Source organism: Apium graveolens, chromosome 6, assembly GCF_009905375.1.
Source record: "Apium graveolens cultivar Ventura chromosome 6, ASM990537v1, whole genome shotgun sequence".
Classification (NCBI taxonomy): Eukaryota; Viridiplantae; Streptophyta; class Magnoliopsida; order Apiales; family Apiaceae; genus Apium; species Apium graveolens.
Window position 1 is genome coordinate 177,938,637 of NC_133652.1, and position 22,722 is coordinate 177,961,358.

At 31.6% G+C, this 22,722-nt stretch overlaps 1 protein-coding gene across 3 annotated transcripts; it reads right to left on the reverse strand.

Annotated features, from left to right (window-relative positions):
- Positions 1-1,681: 1,681 nt before the first annotated feature.
- Positions 1,682-18,612, reverse strand: LOC141665363 (6-phosphofructo-2-kinase/fructose-2,6-bisphosphatase). Of its 3 annotated transcripts, none has more exons than XM_074471349.1 (23): positions 18,187-18,611; positions 18,016-18,079; positions 17,643-17,938; positions 15,800-15,976; positions 15,224-15,433; positions 15,030-15,125; positions 14,017-14,115; positions 13,899-13,928; positions 12,591-12,644; positions 11,589-11,645; positions 11,437-11,514; positions 10,714-10,805; positions 10,567-10,624; positions 10,409-10,483; positions 10,136-10,183; positions 8,466-8,563; positions 6,647-6,722; positions 6,456-6,518; positions 6,188-6,279; positions 5,530-5,598; positions 5,377-5,440; positions 5,230-5,295; positions 1,682-2,025 (listed from the first exon to the last, which is right to left on the reverse strand). In XM_074471349.1, exons 1-23 carry the CDS (start codon positions 18,367-18,369, stop codon positions 1,966-1,968), a joined length of 2,205 nt encoding a protein of 734 aa, XP_074327450.1. In that variant the 5' UTR covers positions 18,370-18,611; the 3' UTR covers positions 1,682-1,965. The 3 variants fall into 3 exon arrangements, 2 of the variants coding, with proteins under 2 accessions (XP_074327450.1, XP_074327449.1); XM_074471348.1 differs by lacking the exon at positions 1,682-2,025 and adding an exon at positions 3,935-4,368 and having other exon boundaries at positions 18,187-18,608; XR_012552075.1 differs by lacking the exons at positions 1,682-2,025; positions 5,230-5,295 and having other exon boundaries at positions 5,376-5,440; positions 6,086-6,279; positions 18,187-18,612.
- Between the last annotated feature and the right edge of the window lie 4,110 nt (positions 18,613-22,722).

Genomic DNA, 22,722 nt, shown 5'->3' on the forward strand with positions numbered 1-22,722 from the left:
TTGAGCTCTTCCTGCATAGCTAAAACCCAATCTGGATCCAATAGAGCCTCTTCTACCCTCTTTGATTCTTCCTGTGATAGAAAGTTACTATACAGACATTTATCTTGACTTGCCCTTCTTGTTTGCACTCTAGATGTTACATCACCAATGATCAGTTCAAATGGATGACTCTTAGTCCATTTTCTTTGAGGTGGTAGATTTGCTCTAGATGAAGTGGCCTCATTGGTGTCTTGATGTGTGACTGAGTGTTGACTAGACGATACTCCCCCAGAGTTGGTGGATCTTTGATTTGAAGATTAAGTTATGTCAAATAGTGATCTAGAATGACCTTCAGCGCCTATTGAAGAATGATCATCAACGGATGTTGTAATCTGTTTTTCAATAGATGATACACTTTGTCTTTCAACGGATACTGCACTTTCTCTTTCAACGAATACAACACTTTATGCATCAACTGTAGTTGCTTTATTTGGTGACAAGTCTGAATATCATTTTGTCATTCCTTATAGATCACTTTCATCAGTACATCTCAACATTGTCAAATTTGAGACTTTTATAGAAATCTTCATCTTCCAATCATTTAATCTTTTTATCATCAAACACAACATGTACAAATTCCATAACAATGTTGGTTCTCCGATTGTAGACTGTATATACTTTTTCAACAGCATATCCAACAAAGATACATTCATCAATTTTTGCATCAAACTTTTCATTTTGGTTAGCTTAATTCCTTAGAATATAGCACTTGTATCCAAAAATATGAAGAAAGTTCAGTGTTGCTTTCGTTTCTTGAACAATTGAAATGTCATATTTCCATTCTAATTCAACAATTCTAAAAAGAATTTTACAAGTGTTCTCATATGATCCATTTTAGCGTAAGTATTTTATCAGAGGTAACTTAGTTCCTCAATTTTAAATATTTTTTACTCTCGGGACACTTAATAAAATGTATCAAATACTAAAATTATATATTAACCCAAAAAAAATTAATACCTTTGACCAACCCGCCTAAATAACACTGATATACTAAAATAATTTAGATTTGGAATGAGAAATCGGATTAAAAGATATGTGTTGGCTATAGATATCAATATTGCAAGCATGTTTGGTTTAAGTGGGGAATGAATAAATTTGATTATTTTTAAGATGTTAATTTTTACTAATATAAAATATTATTATAATTTTATCTTTATCTAATTGTGAGTTATTGGTTTAATGTTCGTTTAACATTTACATATAATTCTATACAATATGAAAAATATATTTGACTTACTTGGATACCCAGTACTCCTAAAATATCAAAAACCCATACTTAAGGTATGCAACTCGAAAAATAAATTTTACAAGCAAAGTATAAGATTGAAATGAACAAAACTAAATAGCTGGTGAACATTAGTATTCTGTAAGAAAAATGCATATCATTGATTGTGGTATTAACATTGTCAAGAAACTTGTTTGAAGTATAAATGTGAAGTTAAAGTAGCTAGCCTCTTTCAAGAACTACTTTGATATTAAGCAATGCATCCTGAACTTGCAAAGAAGAAGAGGAAGCAGCCACAATCACATTTTGACCATTTTGATCTGCACTTGGATTCTCAACTATAATTTCCACATCATGATCATCTTCTTCAATACTAGTATTACTACTAGTACTTGTTGTCTCTAATATCTTACCATCCTCTCCTACAACAGATGCTCTACAGATGGGACACGTAGAATGTGAATGCAGCCACATATCAATGCACTCAACATGAAATGCATGTCCACATTTCGGTAATTTTCTCCCCAGTTCCTTTTCTTCGAAAACAGTCAAACAAATCACACATTCTAAACCATGTTTATCTTCTTTGAAGACGAATAGAGGTATTGAAGAAATGACGGAAGGTTCTAGACCTTTAGTAGGAGTGGAATCGGGTATAGTAGTATCGATCGTAAACGTATGATGAAAATGAAAACGGGAGCCTAGTACACCGGGTATGGACGACGAGTTCCTTGGATTGTTTTGACTATACCGAGCTTGACCTAAGAACCATTTAGCATAAACATGAAGTAACAAAACAAATAGAATAACAAGAAGTAAAGAGATAATAGCTGCTAGCATGATGTTCCCGTCTAAGGAAAGAATGTTGTGTACAAAATGTGTTAGCGGATTGTTGGAGCTTTGTTTGAATGGTGGTGGTGATGGAAGAGAAGTGACCTGCATTTTATTGAGACAATAATACTATGTATTTTAGTGACAATGATGGTGGCTGAATTACAAAACAGTGGTGATGGGAGAGATGAAAATTCAAGATGATGATGAAATAGTAGTATTATGCAGTAGTATGTAATATTGTAATGTGATAAATTACTGGTACGTAAAAGAAAGGTAGGGGGGGGGGTACTTAATGTTGGGACAGACAACGTTTACGTGAATATAAAGTCGTTGAAATGGGGATGGATTAGATTACGGGTCTACTTACTGTGCTCTGGGTTTCTTCCACATTGCGTGTGTTTGTTGCCCTTAATTTACTACCTAATTTTATTAAACTTATTTTCCTGCTTCACGTAGTTATATTATATGTAATATGTATATAAAAAGTGTGTATAAGATGTAAAGTAAGAAGGTCAAGAGAGATCCACATTAACCAAGGAGCCTAATACGTCTCATGAAGTGTGTGTTTGTGTGTGTAGGTGACGCTGAAATGAAGGTCTCGTGAAGGCGACGGCAGCTATTTATATAGTATAGTATTCGTTTATATTGGTGCATATTATTATGAGTCTGGGTTGGGAGAAATGGATTACTGTATTTTTATATGTGGGAGTCATTTTTTTAGGGGTGAGCAGATCCCTATAGCATATTTTTATTATTATTATTCTTATTTTTGCTAAGTGATCCCTATGGCATTCATTAGACACAGCCGGGGGCACATTTATTTACTAATATTTTATTCTATATGTGTAAATGTACAACATTATACATTAAACCTATCTACACAAAACTATATGGTTGTCTGGTATGGTGTGCAACAAGTGACCCCTTTGTGTCTTTTAGATTTATTCAGTTCAGGGGACCCATGTGACTTCCTAGAGAGATCATAGACCTGCACTAGTGCCTCTTCCTTCTGCCATTGATTTCATGGAGTTGTTGGTGCCCGAATATCTTAAAGAAGTCCATGCCTTTTATTATTATTATTATTATTATTAGTATTATTATTATTATTATTATTATTATTATTATTATAATGCATAATCAACATCCGATTTGGCAGAATAATTATATTTTCAGTAACAGTTATCGAATTCGAACACTCCAACCTGTGTGAAGCGGAGCGTAAAAGTACCCAATATCACTTGATAAAGAGTTCTTTAATTCGACTCTTCACAGCAAAAGAGTGTTAAATTATGAAATTACACTTATTTAAATCTTCTTTAAGAAATGCTGTTTATTGTGATTGCAGAGGCGGTTTTGTATTTATACTCTTTTCTTTGTTCTGGGTAGTTTGGTATTTACGCTCTGATCTTTCTTTGTTCCGGAAACAAAAAAAAAAGAGTCTAGAAATAACATATATATACCCAAATAAAAGAAAAAGTAGAGTCAAAGTATCCATAAAATGCTGCATGTTTTAGGCGGAGTGAGGGGAGAGGAGGCTCGTGACTTGTGTCTGACCCAGTTGAAAGGGAAGGCTAACCCTAAATCAATGAATGGGGTCACCTAACTAACAGGCGGCAGAGTTTCGTCAATTTCAGAGTGGTTAGACTTAGACTTAGACTTAGACAGACTTGTATTCACACTCTAAGAAAAGATCTTACTACATTTGACTGTCGTAGTACCTATCTCTCTACCACGACTAGTCCCCACTATTTACAAAGATTTTTAGAGTTTTGTGACGATATGAATTACATGGTACTCAATCCTAGGGCGGTGGCTCCGACAGCCTACATCATTCACTACAATCAATCCAATTTCGTATTACTGTTATCACATACAATACACTTTTTGTGTTTCCCCGAATCCAGTTCATCAACTCATCAGTCAGCATAGCAGTTACGAGTGGATGAGACTCAACATGAACATGAACATGAACATGAACATGAACAGGAACATGAACATGTAAGTAACTGGTGCCGAGTAAAGTGTGTAGGTGTGTATACATGTATTTATGTTCTATCTATATCAACAGTATTTTTCATAGTGCAAGTGTTCTGTTAAGGTTACATGATACAACATTCATAAAATGTGATGTGAGAATTGTTTGTGAGGGAGTATACTGGTTACAGTCGGGTTGTTTCCTCATCAATATTTTATCAATCCATGAGCTTGTATCTTTTCTCTTGCACCCCCGTAACTCCCATTTGTATTTCTATTATGGTATGAAGGGGCATCTGAAAATTAACATTAACAAGACTTTAGTTTTAAAGGATAATATGTTTAATAAGGATTAAAAGCAAATAAGTCAAGTTAAAAACTCCTGGCTTTTTCTTTTGGTGGCCCACATCTATAAGTGGATTTCCGCTAGCTAGAAGATGAGCCAAGACATTAATCATTAAACTCATATACAATTTGCTAATAATGCCATCATATTGACCAAATCCTTTCGGACTTTCCTATCCACTGTTAAGGGATGAGCTAACAATAGTTAACAGCTCTCCTAAATCTCAAGGCAGCTATACAACATCAAGATGAGCTAACAATAGTTCCGATAAGTTACCTGCTCAGGGGGACTTAATATGATCATTATTGTATCTAAACACTCACTCACTCAAAATTCCATTTAGAGTAGATCACTAGGAGCTCATCTCTAATGCAATATTTGCTTTAGTGTCCAAATGTAATAACTGAGAAGACTGGGGATAGGAGGGAATCGAAGTTGAGTACTAGCTCCTGCTAGAACCCCTCAGAAGGACTTACTAAGATCATATATCATATCTTAAAAAACCACCGACCACCGAGCAACCAAAGGAGCAAACACAACCTTAGCAAGAAATACAACACAAAAGAAGCACTGACACATCAACCACAAACTACAAGTAATTTTACCAACTGAGAAATGGTTTATCAGCATTTGATAGGGTCACTAGGTTCCGTGTAATTAGATCAAGGTGGATTAGGAACACTTGATGTTTACGACAAAAACCACACACAGCCAATTTCTTTTTAACAGACTACTGCTATTCGAAAGCAATAACTTCTCAAACCCGTGGTAGTAACTCTCAAAAGAAATAAATTATTAAGAAAAGAATTACCTCAATGTGTGGAATTTCTTTTAGCGGTCTATCAGCAAAATATGCATATAATGCTCTTAGAACCGCCTGCAGAAAAGTTCTTACTACTTTATACCACTAAACAAAAGTTTTAAGAGGAAGCAATTAAATTTAATTAAGTTGTATAACCTGATGAGAAACCACTACAACAGGTGCTCGTTGCCGTTCAAGCTCGATAATCACAGGCTCTAGCCTGCAAAAGTTGGAAAAGTAATTATGCTGAATTTACAAAACACAGATTGTCTTTTTTAAGTTGGCTTCATTAAGTTTGGGTCTGCAAACCTTTGAATAACATCAAGATAAGACTCTCCACGAGGGTACCGATATCTTAGTTTGTCCTTTTTACGAGACCTTCAAAAGAAAGCAGAAATAGACACGAATATCATAATAAAAAAACACATTATTATCACAAAACAACTAATTAAGTAACATTTAACACAGTACAGATATCATGTAAAAACAAATTGTTCATTTAAATAAATTTATGAAATTACCAACTAAGCAATCTCCAAGTTCTAGCAAATTGATTTTATACTTTGTCTTCCAGATGAAACTATACACACACACACACACACACACAATATGTATATAAGCATCTACTCGAAGGAAAACCAATTTAAAAATAAAAAACGGATGACTTAAGTTGTTAAATCTGGTGATTTGGATGCAAATCACTATGACAATTAAATACAAGTCACCACCTACAAATCACTAGTGCTTCCATTTATTCCCCAATTTCAGTTTTCAGTTTTCATTTTAGGTTCGGGACTCCTAAGAAAATTAACACTGTCTAAAATAGATTATTGTCATTTCGGCACTAATGTACTGTCTCAATTACCTAAGACACTGTGATGGAAAGCATGCATCAGACACTTGCATTGTAAAATGCATTAAGAAACCAGAAAGCTTTTCGGTCAGCCAGAAAATTTAAAAAGCATACTCATATTCCTCCGGCATATTCTTCTTTATTTCTTCATATGACATCCCATCGCACACACCAGCATTTATCTCATCAAGTGCTCGCCATTGTATCTGCAAGAAAACTGGTCGTACTGAAACATACCGTCCTAAACAAAAGCAGAACTTATGGCTATAAACATCAATAATACACTATGATTTGAGACTATAAGATTCCACCTTAGGAAAGCATCTAGTGAAGATATTTAAGAAAAAATTGCAGACAATGACACTTTTGTACTGGTTCTAACCTTAGGGAATCCAACAATTGGATTTGCTGTTAAAATAGTTCTCTGCAATGTGCTGGTCCATATCTAGGCATTACAAAATTAGATAATTTCAGTGCTTGTTATTTATTAACGGTAAAGTTTTCCGTCAAGAATACAATCAGACTGTCAAAGAAGTTCATAAATAATCAACCCATGAAATACACATTCCTTACAGAAGCTGCCCGTTCATTTTTAAGTCTTTTCTCCACAAAGTTAGCAAGTTTCTTTGCGTATATCTCCCCAGTATCACTGCCAAAAAATCATACACCAACAACCTTTCTTAATAAAGTGATCACCTAAAACAACAAAGATTGTTGTCACAACACATGTGAATCTAGGAACTTAATAACAATGCATTCGAAGAATATATCAAAGTACATAGCTAACAGCTACACACAAATGGCATCAAAACCCTTTTCAAGTTAAAACTGAATTTACACATATAAAGTAACATGGCCACAAACACTAGTTATCCATGACATGCATTTTATACCTTTGTAAATTACACGAGCAAACTTTAGTTGATTTTATTGTCAGTATATAGAAAAAAATCTGATGACAGACCATATTTCAAAATCCGTATAAGCCCAAAATTAAAAACAAAGAAGCACGGGAATATATATGTGTGTGTGTGTGTGTCTGTGTGTGTGTATGAAACATGATATGTTTAAATACATGCGTCCGACTAAACGAGCTCAAATATGTTACTAGAGCAATGCTAATTGCTAAACCAGCATAGATTCTTTGTTAAACTCAACGAGTTCATTCAAAATCCTGTCATACTCCAAATCTTAGGTCTAACTGTCTAAGGCTCACCAACTAGCTATGAAGGCTGATCTTTGTGCAACAAAAGTGGTAAATGAATCAGACTCAGAGGATTCCTGTCGGATTTAAGCCCCACTGCTGTAGGAAGTAGCTTGAACCTGGTGATCTCTCCATGACCAAGATGAAGTTTGGCTAATACCGACGTTGTATTCAGTTCGAGTAAATGAAATTGAGGGAATGGAATGAATCATTTTTATTTTCATGGGTTAATATTCTGACTTATTTTTTCTTCCATTCTATTTCAAGCAAATTGAGCTAGAGGCTAGAGCTCAAATCCTCCCATTTGAGAAGCAATGCTCCATTCTTCTTTCTATTCTTCTTCACAAATCAGATCATAGAATATTTCCACTCGCTCAATTTTTTGACTCTTCCCTCCTACCTCCATCTTTATCCTTCAATTCTGTTCACATTTTTTCAGTCTATTCCATTCTCTCCAGAAATAGAGCATAGTGGAAGTCTGAACCAAGTTATGTAGAAATTCACTCAATAAATTATGGTTAGAGGTAAAGTACTAGTCAAACCTAGAGACAGATGTCTCTCCTTTAAAGGGCCTAATAATCCCATATGAAGCTTGAGATGCTCTGATATACACATATATATTTAGAAATTTGAGAACAGTAGGTGCACCCCAAATAATAAAATTACCTAATCCTAATGTTAGACACAGCCCAATGCGTATTTTGTTTTTGTGGAAACCAATAAAGACATATACAGCCCCACACGAACCCAACCGACCAGAGTATGAATGGAGCACGTACAGCCTTGGATCAATCCAAATTACAGTCCGTCCACAAAACTTGTATTTTCTATAATTCCAAAACAAACCCAACTCAAATGAGGATTAGACTGTTAGTATCTATTATAACGAGCTTTTTTGTGCTAGAAAGCTTGAGATTCTTGTGTCAAATCAAAAGGAGACGTATAATTGTTATAGTGGTGGCAAAGAGTGGATATTTACAAAAATAATGCTCGACAAAGGACCGATATTGTGCAAAAAATGACCCCATAACACCTATTTAATCTGCATAATATACATATTACTTAAAATCATTACCGGCTCTGGCATATATGCTGAACAGGAAAAACATATAATCACAAGTAGACAGATACTATCTCATTGGGAAAAAAGGGCATCCAAACTTCTACACAGATAAACAGTGTCTTAACCTTATAACAGTGTCACCCCCAATTCTTCCTCGAACATTATCTTGACTCTGTCCATGCCTAGTTAGCAAAATTGGACGAGGTGTCAGATGTGTATTCACCTAACAGTTAAAGAACAAAGTTTGTGATCAGCAAGCAATTTGTAAGAGGAAAAAACTTTAATGTCAGCTATCCTTATACTTAAGACTTAAGAGATACTTTCTTTTTTATGGACATTTACAGTTGAAAGCGATTTTTGCAAAAATATATCTGGCATGAATCATAATTAAATGAAAAAAGGCACATGGAGAAACAGAATGAAGTGAAATATGTCAAACATCGAAAACCATAAGTGAGTGACCTTTATGATTGACACTTAAACATTTAGTGAAGAATAGCCATGCTTTGGTCAAAATTATAAAACATAATTGCATAAAAAAAACAGATGTCTAAAAAAAGAGAGAGAATTGTTTAAGTGGAACAAACAAGGGGGTGAAAGTAAAAACAGAGCAAGAAGAAAAAGGTAAAGAAAGACAACAATAAGAAAGAAGAAGGAAGAAAACACAACAAAGAAGAAAAAGGAAAAGGATGCAAGTAGAAGTGACAGATTGAAAATAAAGGAAATGAAAAACTTTGCATCCTTGGTTTATAACACTCCAACAATTTACTGTTCTTTCATGCCTAGATCCCCAGGTATGAACCAACTTTAAAGTTCTGTTATAAACAAAATAGGGGGTGCCTTGACTTTCCTTAGACCTCAGAAGACACCTTTTTCATTCTTAACTACCGTGTGATTAACGGTCAGAGTACATATAAGGCTCGAGTCATAAAACTAAACTCCCACTTATTCAAGTGACTGATGCTAAGTATACACCAGAGTACATTTATAAAACTCGAGTCCAAAGTAACTGAACTCCAGCTTATTCAAGTGAACTGACCTCAGATTGTCAATCAAGTACACACTAGCTTTTTTTTCTCTTTCAATGCTCACATATTTCATATATATATATATATATATATATATATATATTATATATATATATATACTAATAACATCCAAACGTAAGTCAGGCGCTTCTCTTTAAACAGCATGAGCTTTGCTTTATGCTTAAGCCCCGGGAGGTCTTTTGCGCTACAGTATGTTTTTTGCTTTTAGTAAAATGATAATGACCTTGAAGGACAATGAAACAATATCAACATTACCATTTTCCAGACTCCAAGTTACCTTTCTATTTCTGAGAATCAAAAAAAGTTTTCTTACTCTCTTAACTATTATATACAAGAGATTCTCTAATATACAAGAGATTCTCTTTCTTAGTTTTCTTGCAATTTGAAAAAGAGACAAGATAGATCTTGATAGTTGGATCAACTTGTTTTCTCCTCTCTGTTTGACGTTTAGGTTGTGCTACTTTTCTGAAGACGAGTAAAGATGACTTTGTCATGTTTAAGAGTCGCAATTATGTTCAGAAGACAGAGTAGCGGAAATTGTCCATGACATATTGAGCTCGGGTTGGTCCGCAAATAGTACTAGTTTCATAAACATAAGACTCAAAATTATATTACATAACGAAATTACACATTCTAAATGTGTATATACAATCAAATACACTTATAGCTTCCTCGTGTGTGTGTGTGTCTACCCTTAACAAAATTAGTAGTAACAAAGAGAAATATTGAATGAATGGCACACATACCAAGAAAAATACAATCCTCCCAGGAAGATATCCGCTAATATTGTTTACCTGGACGAAAAGAGAAATAACACATAAGGTAAATTTATGTGGTGTGACTGGTGTTTATGCATTACATCACCAATGATAACAAATTATATGTAATATGCCAACTTAGATTTCATATTTGCTCTTTAAGCTAAGCTGCAGGATACAAGAAATGAAATTTGATGGAGTTTCAGAAAAGCATCTTAATACAGAATTAGATGAATGTGAAGAAATATCAGTTCTGATTACTTGTATTTGGCCACCATGGCCTTTGGCCATATCAATCACTTTGATATAAGATCCTTCATTTACTGGTTCATAAACCTAATAGAAATATGAAAAAGATATGTTAAGTATTCAATGGAAACAACAATACAAAAGAGTGGTCAACTATGTTTGTAAGATACTTTTTCATAGTTATCCAGTCGAGTTTTGAAGTCTTGATATCCTTTTTCAAAATCAGCCCTGTGGAGTAACAACATTTATTATTTGTCTATGAGTGCAATAAACTACTAATAATAAAAAACTTAGATGCTATAAGAAAGTGATCATACTCTTCTGCATAATCAGGGCTTTGTTGAATCTTGAGGCGTATATTTCTTTCAATAATCTGCCGATCTGTGCATATTGTCTCCAAAAATATAATCTGTAAACGGAAAGAGTCAGATACGCAGGTGAATTAACAACAGTACAAATGCCATTAATTAATTTTAGAGAATATGACGTAGCAATGTGCCTATCTGTCAGTAGTACAATACAAAGTTTAGTGGATATCATGCTTGTAAATAAATGATATACTAATTGATAGAAAGACTACTAACAAAGCATCATTCAGATATACCACTTTATGCTCCGGAAAAGCTCAAAGAACAAAAAACAAAAAACTGTACCACTCTATTGAAGTCAATCTACAGCTTAAGTTCCTGCTTTTTTTTTTGCTAAATAAGTTCCTGCTTTTTAAGGCCACATAAATTACAGTTTGCAAGATAATGGATACAAAATATCTGAAAGGAAAGTACATTGGGTACAACTCTATGCATGCAAGCTAATGTTTTTTCTCCAATACTTTCGTAAAAATGGTACAATTTATCATGCACATAGGGTGTTGTACTAATATTAAGAAGACTCGGTAAAACATTATCTCAGGAAATAGTCCTTGTGTAAACAATTTCGTGAAGGCATAAAACAATGGATTTCAACCCTGTATAACATCATATCTGGCATGAGCCACTTGAATATTTCAGCATAACCTATTTATGATGATTTAAGCGTCATACCTTGCAATTTCCTTCAGCCATTTTCATAAGCATATTTCTTCGTCGACTTGTACTGTTTGTGGCATCAAATATTCCTACCTACACTCATCAATATCTTCTTCAGTGAAAGCATAACGAAAAATTCCTAAAAGTAACTTGTACTAATAACTTACTTGGCCACCTCCTTCCTGCATCCAAGCTATCATATCTTCCATTGCCAAGGCTGCTACCTAGTAGCACGTGATGTATTAAAACTATGTGCAAAGAAAAAGGTTAATATTGTGTATAAAATAACATAAAACATGAGTTTCAAGACAGAGCGGGCTAGAGCAAGATTATTTTATAGAAAGGTTGCAACAGAAAGACCAAAACATAAACAATGGTCACTGGTCTGGTACAAGATGATATATATTAAGTTAATGTTTTAGTGCTACATTTCTTTGATACACTATCTGCTATTTATAGTTATCTTGAATAAGCAGGCAAGTAAATCCAAAGTTTCAGCAGCTTAACTTTTACATATTAAAACTGTGTATCTTGGAGTAGCAACTTATTTATTGTTTTAAAATATTTAGGCAGTGTTTGGAAGTTAAAGGTTTGAGAAACAATTAGCGCATTGAACCAAATTAGAGGTTTGACTAAATGAATCCTCTAATATTGGTGTTTGGTAATTAGCAAATTGAAATAGTGGTTTGGACCCAATCCTCTAATTTTCAAAAAGCTCCTTGGATGAGCTTTTTCAATTGGAGGATTGACATATATCTAGTTACTACGTATAATACAAACATCTAATTCAAACAGCAATTTACCAAACAATTTCATTCAAACAGCTAAATTCAATCTGCTAGCCAAAACGGCTTACACAATCAGCTACTCAAAACAGCTAATTCAATCCGCTACAGCTAACCGCTAATTGCCAAATAGGGCCTTCGAGTTTCTTTGTATGCATTTAAAATTTTATTTACATTTAAATAATTCCTGTTTTCCACTGGTTTTGGTTTAGTATTTTTATCATTCTCTCAATAACTAACCAAGACAACAAAAAACTGCCAATGGAATGAAATAATACAAGGAATCATAGTTACCTGCCACAACAAACTACTGACTGATGAGCACAGCCATGAAACAAGATATTTCTTAATTAAGAAATGTTTATACTTAGATCGGAAACTCACCTCGTTACGTGCCTCCATGCCTTCTGGATTGTCAGCTCGGAAAAAGTCAGCACTCTGCCGATATTATTAAGATGCATAACGACATACTGGATAAACATTGTTTAGGGAAGGAAGACAATAGATAGTTTTTACACATGAATCCCAGCCAAATATGTTCTTGGGAGTCATTCCGCCATTTGTAAAAATATCAACAACATTAACAGAATCACTCTGTTAATTAATAAGCACTCACTAGAGATCACATGCACAGTGCTGCCCATGAAACTGACCAAATTATTGTGGGAGAACGTAAGGTTGAGTGGTCGAGTTATGTGACACATGGATAAAGAACAGTAAAGGCAAAGAGAGGCACGCTACTTAGTAGTCATTAAAAATTGCCATGTAATATGCAAGGGCTAGCCTACTGTAGACCCCTCACATTTGGTAACAAAAGGTCTAGGATTTGAGTCTCAATGGAGAAATGTGTGCGTGAAGCAAATGTGTGTCGTCCTTGTATTTGGTTTTGCAATAAAAGGTTGTGGGTGTTCTGTAAACGTGGGTGTTTGTGTGTATTTACTTAACGTTCATGTGTTGTGTGTACACTAAGACGCTGCCTATAGTGTTATTTGTATGATTACATAATGAATGTTCACTGTCCAAATCTACTTATTGTATGCCACTGCTGGATGCTTACTCAAGTGTTTGTTAATCGCTTTGTGAGGTGCTGCAAGGTCATACAAAAGCTTCTGGTTTACGGCGGGCACTATGATACTTTAACAAAGAATTTTGCCCTTAGTTTTGCAGTGTGAACGTGAGAACAAGGTGAAGGCTGGTGGCCACTCTCATTGATGAACAGGCTGGCTGGTATAGGGTCCAGTGACAGGGAACTGTGGCGTCGAGATCAGATAACATAGGAGATAAAATTTTAGGGTCAAAGCAAGCCCATGAATTTGCTGGGTCGTGCAGTACATATTTACATCACATTATTTCATGTACTTTACATAACTAGAGACCATCCTAGAAATGTTAATCCCATGTCAAATTATGTCATCAGAGTATCAGACTTTATCAAAGTCTTTGCAACTTAGTACTTCATCAAAAATACCTAACTGGCTAACTCTTGTTAATCAAGCAATAATATACGCTACAATATCTACTTTAAGACATGTCGAAGAAAGAGGACCCTGGACACACTATAGTGTGTTAACTAGCCGGAAAGAAAATTTAACATGAAAAAGATTACTAAGAATAATCGGACAATGGGACTTTTAGAACACTTTTTAAACTTGAGGGAAAGTTTTTAAGAGCAGTTTCACAAGTCACCGGTACCTGATTAGCTCCATGCTTGAGTCTTCGATACTGTTACAAAAAATAACCAGTTACACAGTTATCTTGTTTTATTTGGTTTTTAAGGACTAATTAATAATTAGATAAGACTGTAAATCACCTTTCCCACATTGAAGTGTTTTGTGTCATGACCCAACCATCGAAGATACCTAGTAAGCTTGGCTGCAGTAAAAGTCTTACCCCGAGCTGGCAAACCAACCTGGCATACTTAGATCAGTCAGATAGAGAGAGTAATTTGAGTGTGCGTGACTCAGTAACAAATTAAAATTTTGTTTTATTAACACAAGACTTCTTGCAAAAAGAAAAAAAAATTGATACAATATATTGTAATTTAATAGATAGTGACCTGACTGGAAAATACAAGGTGTATACACACTGGAACTCAACTCACATCCCTAGACATATCTATGCCTTATTAGCACCTATTATGCAACACGGATCTAAACAAAACTTCTGTAAACGAAACACTAATCAATTATGATGTCACTTTCCAGGAACAAATAAGAACAAAAAGGAGCTATCATTTAGCAAAAAAAGAAAAGAAAAGGAGCTATCATTTATATTGAACCACCGGCTATATTTGCATCCAAAATGTTTACTAAGAAAACCCTTGACCATTTCAGTATAGATTAGAAAGAAATATGTTAGGTATAATGTAAAATCATATGCACAATGGTCCAACATGGATCTAGTAGCTTTTGGCATTGTATCCATAATAACAAAACCACTAAAAACAGGAAACATGTCACGAGCATCTCAACAGTGTCACACCACATGATAATGTATTGCACACTTAAATCTTGACTTCACCGAGAACAGTGGCACCTGTGGTTTCAAAGATAATTTCAAGTCTAAACATCTGATAAGAAACTACCAGAGAAAATATTACCTCTATAAACCAGCGACAAACATAATTTTTAATATCAGTACTAAACTTCATCCTCTGTTTCCACTATATCCATGACTTAAAAACCCACCCATTTAACAAACAACAGTTATATATTGGCAAAGCATTTTTTCTTAATATAAGTATCTGAACTTCAAGAATTTATCACTGCAAATTTTTCAATGTTCAATCTCATGAATGCAAGTAAGAATTCATCAGGGAAGTACCAGAACAATTGCTAAATGTCCATCCTCCTTTGGTCCAAGCATTTGATCAGCTACAGCTGCAGCAGCAACAGCACCTGCTGCTGCTGGCATGGGATTCTAAAACCACAAAACTCAAGATCAAGACTGACTAGGCGATTAGAATTTAACTTGCAAACTAGCGTTAGCTATTTAAGGAGAAAGATGTTTATACAAACCTTAGGTTCTAATTCAGATTTATGATCAATAGTAAAATTTGCTAAGCTAGCCGATTTCGCTATTCTTGGAGATCCAACGCCCCTATCCACAAAAAGCCCCCTGTGACTATCTTGCTTTTGCAAAGCTGAAACCGTTCCAGTAGACTTCGTTTCAACCATGCCTGCTGCTGAATAAGTCTTAGCAGAATCGGGCAAAGTGACTTCCAACCCCTACTCAAGCATTAGTCAAACAAATTTTAGATAAAGATGCAATCAATATATATACATAGATATATTAATACAATGAATGTACTTTGTTTACAGATAAATAGACCCTTTGAAGAGGCATACTATCTGTTGTTAATAATGGGCATATCCTAATTGTATCATATAGTCTCGGGATGTTTAAACAAGAAAGTCAATCCATTTCATTTTTCGTAATACACTTCAAAAGATATAAGATTTAAATATCTAACTGAGAATAAACCAAATTTTCTCTCAATTACATAGCATTCAATTATTCCAAGGATTAGAGATTTAAGTACTCTTTTCACTATCTCTTAGCAAAGTTTTCTTTCACTTGTCAATTCAGACAACCTTTATATTAGTGGGTCCATCCTTGTAGAAATATGCACTCCCAGACCCAGCAGGCTTGCCAACTATCCCAAACCTTGGGGTTTCCGTCAAATTAGCTGCATAAATCATACTTGAATTTGCAGGAGTCGGGACCTCGTAATGTTCAAGATCAAGATCCAAACTTGCTGAAGAGCCCTTCTGTGCAGAAATTCAAAGAAGTTAATTCCTTCTGGAGTAAAAGACCTCTATATATATTTTTAAATGATAGCAATTAGAAGCTTTTAATGGCATATCACATTAATTTAGTTGATGAAATGATCATGATACTAACAGATAGAACTTGGAACTGCATGAAACTCACTAATATTAGAGAGCAACATGTCATCTGCTGTCCAAAAAGAGAGAAAGTTGTGGGAAACTATAGGAGTAAAGGAGGTAAACACCTATAACCAATAATAACTTTACTAAAATATAATTAGAATAAATTCTACAATTCTTGATATAAGTATCCTAAAATTGGGCATAGGGGGTGCTCTTTAAGAAAACTAATTACATTTGCTGTCTGCTTCATATACTATTTACTACCATATTGAATAAGTAAACAACTCCTTATAGAATTTTACTACTTTAAATGTAGTATATTACTAATGATGTACTTTCTTAACATAGTTAAACTACATAACAAATAAAAAACAAACTTATCTCTAAAAAATAATCCCTTTTAAGATATAATAGACAACTGCCCTTCATGACCTCATCTCAAAATAATTGAGAGTCATCATTTAAGGCGAGGATAACTGAGAATGACTGGTTTTTTTCAAAATAATTTTGTTTATGAGTCAGGATTTTTTATTGGAGTAAGGATAAGGATACTAAGGATGCCAACATCCTGATAGAATAAAACTGTGAGGAGAATGATGTGATTCGAAGCAAGAAAAAAAGATTAATCTGTAAAAAGTCAAACAAGCCAAGAATTATGGGACCGAGGAAGAATTAATAAGGAATAAATTTAATTGCATTCTATTATAATAATGTTTGATATTATATATAGATAACTAAGGTTTGTAAAAGTGGTTCTTCAACGATTTAGTCACCTTGGAGCTAGCAAATTTTCTGCTGTTAATCTATCTAATTATATAATTAATCATTATCCATAAACCATCGTTTTACGTTTCTGCACTAATTGCAGTTTAAAATTGGAATATAGACAAGGATAAAATAAAATTCACCAGAAATGTACTAAGCTTCCAAGTCCAGGACTTCTATACAAACTTTTGTAAAAATCGAGTAATGAGATTTCAATCATAAATTAGAATGAGAGTTCTGTATTCTTCGTGAGAAATTCTTTCTTTTTGAGATATATATCCGGGAAGAGTTCACAGGTCTATACCCGTAGACCTCATGGCACATCACATAAAGAGAAAATTTATAAATAAAAAAATTCTAAAACCTTCTTCAGAATTGCTAGGGGACCTCAAATGAACCCCACCAGCCCGATTAAACACAAGAAGGGATCTCAATTTTTTAATAGATAAGTTATGGTCTCTTGTATGGATGCAAAACCATCAAATCAAATTGGAGATAGAAAATTTATCAACAATCATTACATGCAAAATGAATAACAGTTAAAAGCAGATGTGATGCATGCACGACATGTTCACACACCCCATATCAAGCTTAATAAAGATTCAGTGTTCAAAAAAACATAGCATTAAAATTACAAATGATTACAAGAAAACCAGCAATCCTTCATTCCTTCTTACAAACTAAAGGAAAATGTTGAGCATGAATATCAAAAAAGTTGTACCATAATTATAGGCAATTCCATAGAAAACGATAAATAAATATGGAAAAAAATTCATACCTCGCCGCCTACTTGTGGAGCCGGATTGATACTAATATCAGGGATCCCACGAACAGTAGAAGGCCTCAAATTTTCCCGATACGCTCTCCAACTTGCCGCAAGGTCAAATGGAGAAACCCTATCAGCTTTTATCAACACCTTATACTCAAGTACTTCCTCCTCATTGAGCTTAAACAGTGCCAGCCGTGCATCCCCTTGCAACGTACCCCTGGTCAACAGCCTGTCAGCACCGTCCTCCACTACACAAGGTGTACTACTATACTTGGGCTTCAACAGAAACTTAAAGTCCAAAGTTTCTACAATGAGACACAATCACATTACACTTACTTGTTACTTACACAACTACAACAAACATGTTTGTAAATAGGCCTACCATGATTCGGAGGCACCACGAAACTTAATTCCCACGTCGAGGTCGACTCACGTTGCATTGTCAGCTACACGCATACAATTAAGTATATAACTAAAATGAAATGAATGAAGTGTAAAAAGAAGTGTGACAAGTATGTAAAAACACAGAAATGTAAGATATAGATATACATACAGCTTTAGTGGTATCCCAAGAGCCAACTAAAGGAACGGAACCATAAACATGAGGGATAAGGTCATGTTTGACCTTATAATTCTCCATTTTGAGAGAAATATAGAGCTGACCACCTTCTTGATCATCTCCTTGATCACAATCATGAAGAGTGTTGTCTAAATTAGTTGATGAGCCAGTTCCCATTCTTGCGGTTCTCGAATTTTGTATCGAATTTGAGGAGAATGGAGAGTAGAATGTGAAATGCACGTAAGGTGTTTGATGAAATGTCTGGATGAAGATGAAGATGAAGATAAGAATAAGGCAAGGAGTGAAACGGGAATATTGGGAGAAAGAATAAGGAATAATGCCTGCCAAGTAGTTTTATTAACCCCTTCTCTTAACTGGATAATATTGTGGGCCTCAGCCCCATCCTACTTGTTTTCGTATCTCATATTGCCCGATTGTTTATGTGCCTGTTTGAGTGTAGGGTATTTGAGCTTTTATACAGACGAATAGTCCATCAAATCTATCTATTATCTTTACTAGCTTTGTACCCGTGCACGGGATGATTATTATTTTTTTAAATATTTTTTTTAATATTTATTTTTTATTTACCTAATTTTTAATAAGATAATTTTATTTCCTAATTAAATTTTATGTTTATGAATAATGTATTTTCCAAAAAATATGTATTTTTTGTACTTATATATTTAAGTATTATATTATTATTTTTTTGCTAAATATTATATTTTTATATTTGACATTGATAATCTAAATATAACATATATGTTATAATTTATTTTATTTCCTTCATTGTTTATTTTTTTCACATTATAAATTTATAAATAGTATATACTAATCATATCATATAATATTTTTATGTAATCATATATATATATATATATATATATATATATATATATCTTAATATTGTGGAGTTTGATCAAAAATTATAAAGTTTTTTGGATTTGCATCTTGCGGTATTCGTAAATTTTTTTTATAATATTTCGGTTCTACTATTGATTTTGAAAAAAAAAATACTTTACACTTAATTGTCATCGTACTTTTTAATATATTTTATTAGATTGGTATTTCAATTTTGAATTGTAATAATTTATTATTATTATTATTACTACATTTCTTCCTAATTTTTATGTTTTATAGGATTAATGTGCTCTAAACTTTTTAAAAGGCGGTAATTTTTCTTGATTTTTATAAGATTCATGTGCTCTAAAATTTTTAAAAGACAAACTGTTGTTATAAAACAAAACAGATATAATACTTATACTTAAATATAAATTAAATTTGTTCTTTATTTTCTAAAATAAAAATTAAAATTTTCTATTATCAAATATTTTAAATCAAATTGTTTCTTGAATTATATATATAATACTTTTAATATTGGTTTATATAGTTAAGAATATATAATTATAGTTGACATAATATGTTTACGTAGTTATTTTTCTTTTATTTATATATTTTCTTTTCTTAATATTGTGGAGTTTGATCAAAAATTGCAACGTCCGTGTTTGCATCTTATCAATATTTCAAAATTATTCGGTTTTAGTAATGATTTTGAAAAAATCTTTACATTTCTTTATCTTTGTGATAGTACTTTTAAATTTATTTTATTAGTTTGTTTTTCAATTTGAATTATAGTAGTTTTATAATTATTATAATATTTCTTCCTAATTTTGATGTTTTATAAAATTCATGTACTCTAAATTTTTTAAAAAGACAATCAGTAACTTTCTTTTTTACAAATTGAACAAAACATGTGTAATATTTATACCTAAATATAATTGTTTCTTATTTTATATGATAAAAATTAAAATTATCTTTTTATAAAATATTTTAATGAAACTTTTACATTTCATTTTTAAAAAAAAAATTATCTACTTTAACCCGATTAATAAATAATTTATTAATTTTTATTTAAATTTATTTTTATTATATAGTTGTTACTTGTATTATATATAAAATATTTTTAGTATTACTTTATATAAATTAAGAATGTGTAATTATAGTTTAATTTCTTAATTAATTAAATATTGTGTTTATTATACAAATTATTAAGTATTATAATGGAATAATAGAATAGAAGAAATACTTATAGTTTATAATATATTCTATTAGATTTGTAGGGCTGAGTTCTATGGAGTCCACCTTTTTATCGGAGTCCTCGGAGTCCATCTATGTATATTGTAAAACGTGTTATTTTGCAAAACATGTTACACAAATAGCATAACTTCAACAAAATCATGCAAATCTCATATATTTACGGTACAATATGTATGTTCTGCAACATGAACATTTATGTTCTGCAAACTAAACATGTTTTGTAGAATATATATTTTTGCAATGTTCTGCTTGTAAAATGTATGCAATCTACAAGATTTTTGATAGAATAGTGATGTTTGTCGAAAAATAATATGTTTTGCAATATTTTAAGCTATATTTTACTTGCAGAACATATATGGACTCCGAGGACTCCAATTAAAGGTGGACTCCATAGAACCTTACTCTAGATTTGTATTCCAATTTTAAATTGTAATATTTTTATTATTGTTGTTGTTATTATTATTATTATTATAGTTATTATTATTATATTTCTTCCTCGTTTTTATGTTTTACAAGATTGATGTATTCTAAATTTTGTAATAGACAATCGATCGGAGTTTGCATCCCGTGTTTGTGATAATATTTTATAATTGTTCGGTTCTAATAATGACTTTGAAAAAATATACTTACATTTTTTTGTGACATTACATTTAAATTTATTTAATTAGTTTGTTTTCCAGTTTTGAATTATAATAGTTTTTTATGATTATTATTATTATATTTCTTCCTATTTTTTATATTTTATAAAATCCACGTACTCTCAATTTTTTAAAAGGCAATCCGTAAAATGAAACAAACCGCCTGTAATATCTATGGCTAAATATAATCTAAATGTGTTTATTATTTTAAATAAAAAAAAAATCTCTTTACAATTTTTTTAAACAAACTTACCAATTCCAATTATTTTTTAAAAATGATTGATTTTAAGCCAATTAACAAATATTTTTTAATTCTTACTTAAATTTATTTTTATTAAATTTTTTATTAAAATTATTAATAAAATTATTAATAAATTTATTATTAAAATTACTATTACTAATAATAATAATAATAATAATAATAATATTATTATTATATTTTCTTCCTTGCTTGTTTGTTTTATAGGATTGATGTACTCTAAATTTTTTAAAATAAATAAAACACATGTAATATTTATAACTAAATATCATTTAAATGTGTATTTTATTTTATAAGATAAAAAAGAAATTATCTAATCAAAAATATTTTAAATCAAAATAACACATTTCAATATTTTGTAAGAAAATGATTTTACTTTAACGGGATTAACAAATGATTTCTTGATTGTTACTTATATTTATCTTTATTAAGATAATTATTACTTATATTATATATATAATGCTTTTATTATTATTATTTTATATCATTTAAAAATATGTATTTATGGTTCAATTTCTTAATTAGTTATTTGTTGTGTTTGTTATACAAATTATTTGCTATTATAATAGTATAACAGAATAAATGAAATATAAATATATTATATCTACACTTTATCTCCTAATAAATTATTAGACCTGTTAGACCTACAATTTAGCAATTATTATTACTATTATTATTATTATTATTATTATTATTATTATTATTATTATTATTATTATTATATTTCTTCCTTACTTTTATGTTTTATAGGATTGATGTAATCTAAATTTTTTAAAATAAATAAAACACATGTAATATTTATACCTAAATATCATCTAAATGTGTATTTTATTTTATAAGATAAAAATGAAATTATCTATTGAGAAATATTTTAAATCAAACTAACACATTTCAATTTTTTGTAAAAAAATGATTTTACTTTAACGGGATTAACAAATGATTTCTTGATTGTTACTTATATTTATATTTATTAAGATAATTGTTACTTATATTATATATATATAATATAATATAATACTTTTATTATTATTATTATTTTATATCATTTAAAAATATTAATTTATGGTTCAATTTCTCTATTAATAGTATAAGAGAATAAATGAAATATAAATATATTATATCTACACTTTACCACCTCATAAATTATTAGACCTATTAGACCTACACTTTAGCACTGCCATCCATGTGTGTGACGACCAAACCATACCACCAAAACCCCCTTACTCCAATTATATATACGATATAATATAATACAAAAATATTTAGTTGTGGGGAACATTTGTTTTAGCGGTAAATGATGATTCTAACCTTGAGATAATACTAGCCCGAATATATAATATAATTATTTTTATAATAATTTTTGTAAAAAAAATTGTAAAAGATAATTAAATAAAATATAATAATTATGTATTATTGAAATTAATGATACATATATTTTTTATATTCAATATTTGATGGATTCAAATTTGGATATTTTAAATATTAAGATTTTGAATATTATTCATATTGAATATAACGATTCTCATATATTTATTTTAA

What these genes read in the sequence shown, in the direction of transcription:
- LOC141665363 (XM_074471348.1), bottom strand. Translation starts at nt 18,369, where the DNA reads ATGGGAACTGGCTCATCAACTAATTTAGACAACACTCTTCATGATTGT. An exon ending in GCATGGAGGCACGTAACGAG is followed by an intron (nt 11,646 to 12,590) that starts GTGAGTTTCCGA and finishes ACGTGCTACTAG; the next exon opens with GTAGCAGCCTTGGCAATGGA. An exon ending in AGCCCTGATTATGCAGAAGA is followed by an intron (nt 10,625 to 10,713) that starts GTATGATCACTT and finishes GTTACTCCACAG; the next exon opens with GGCTGATTTTGAAAAAGGAT.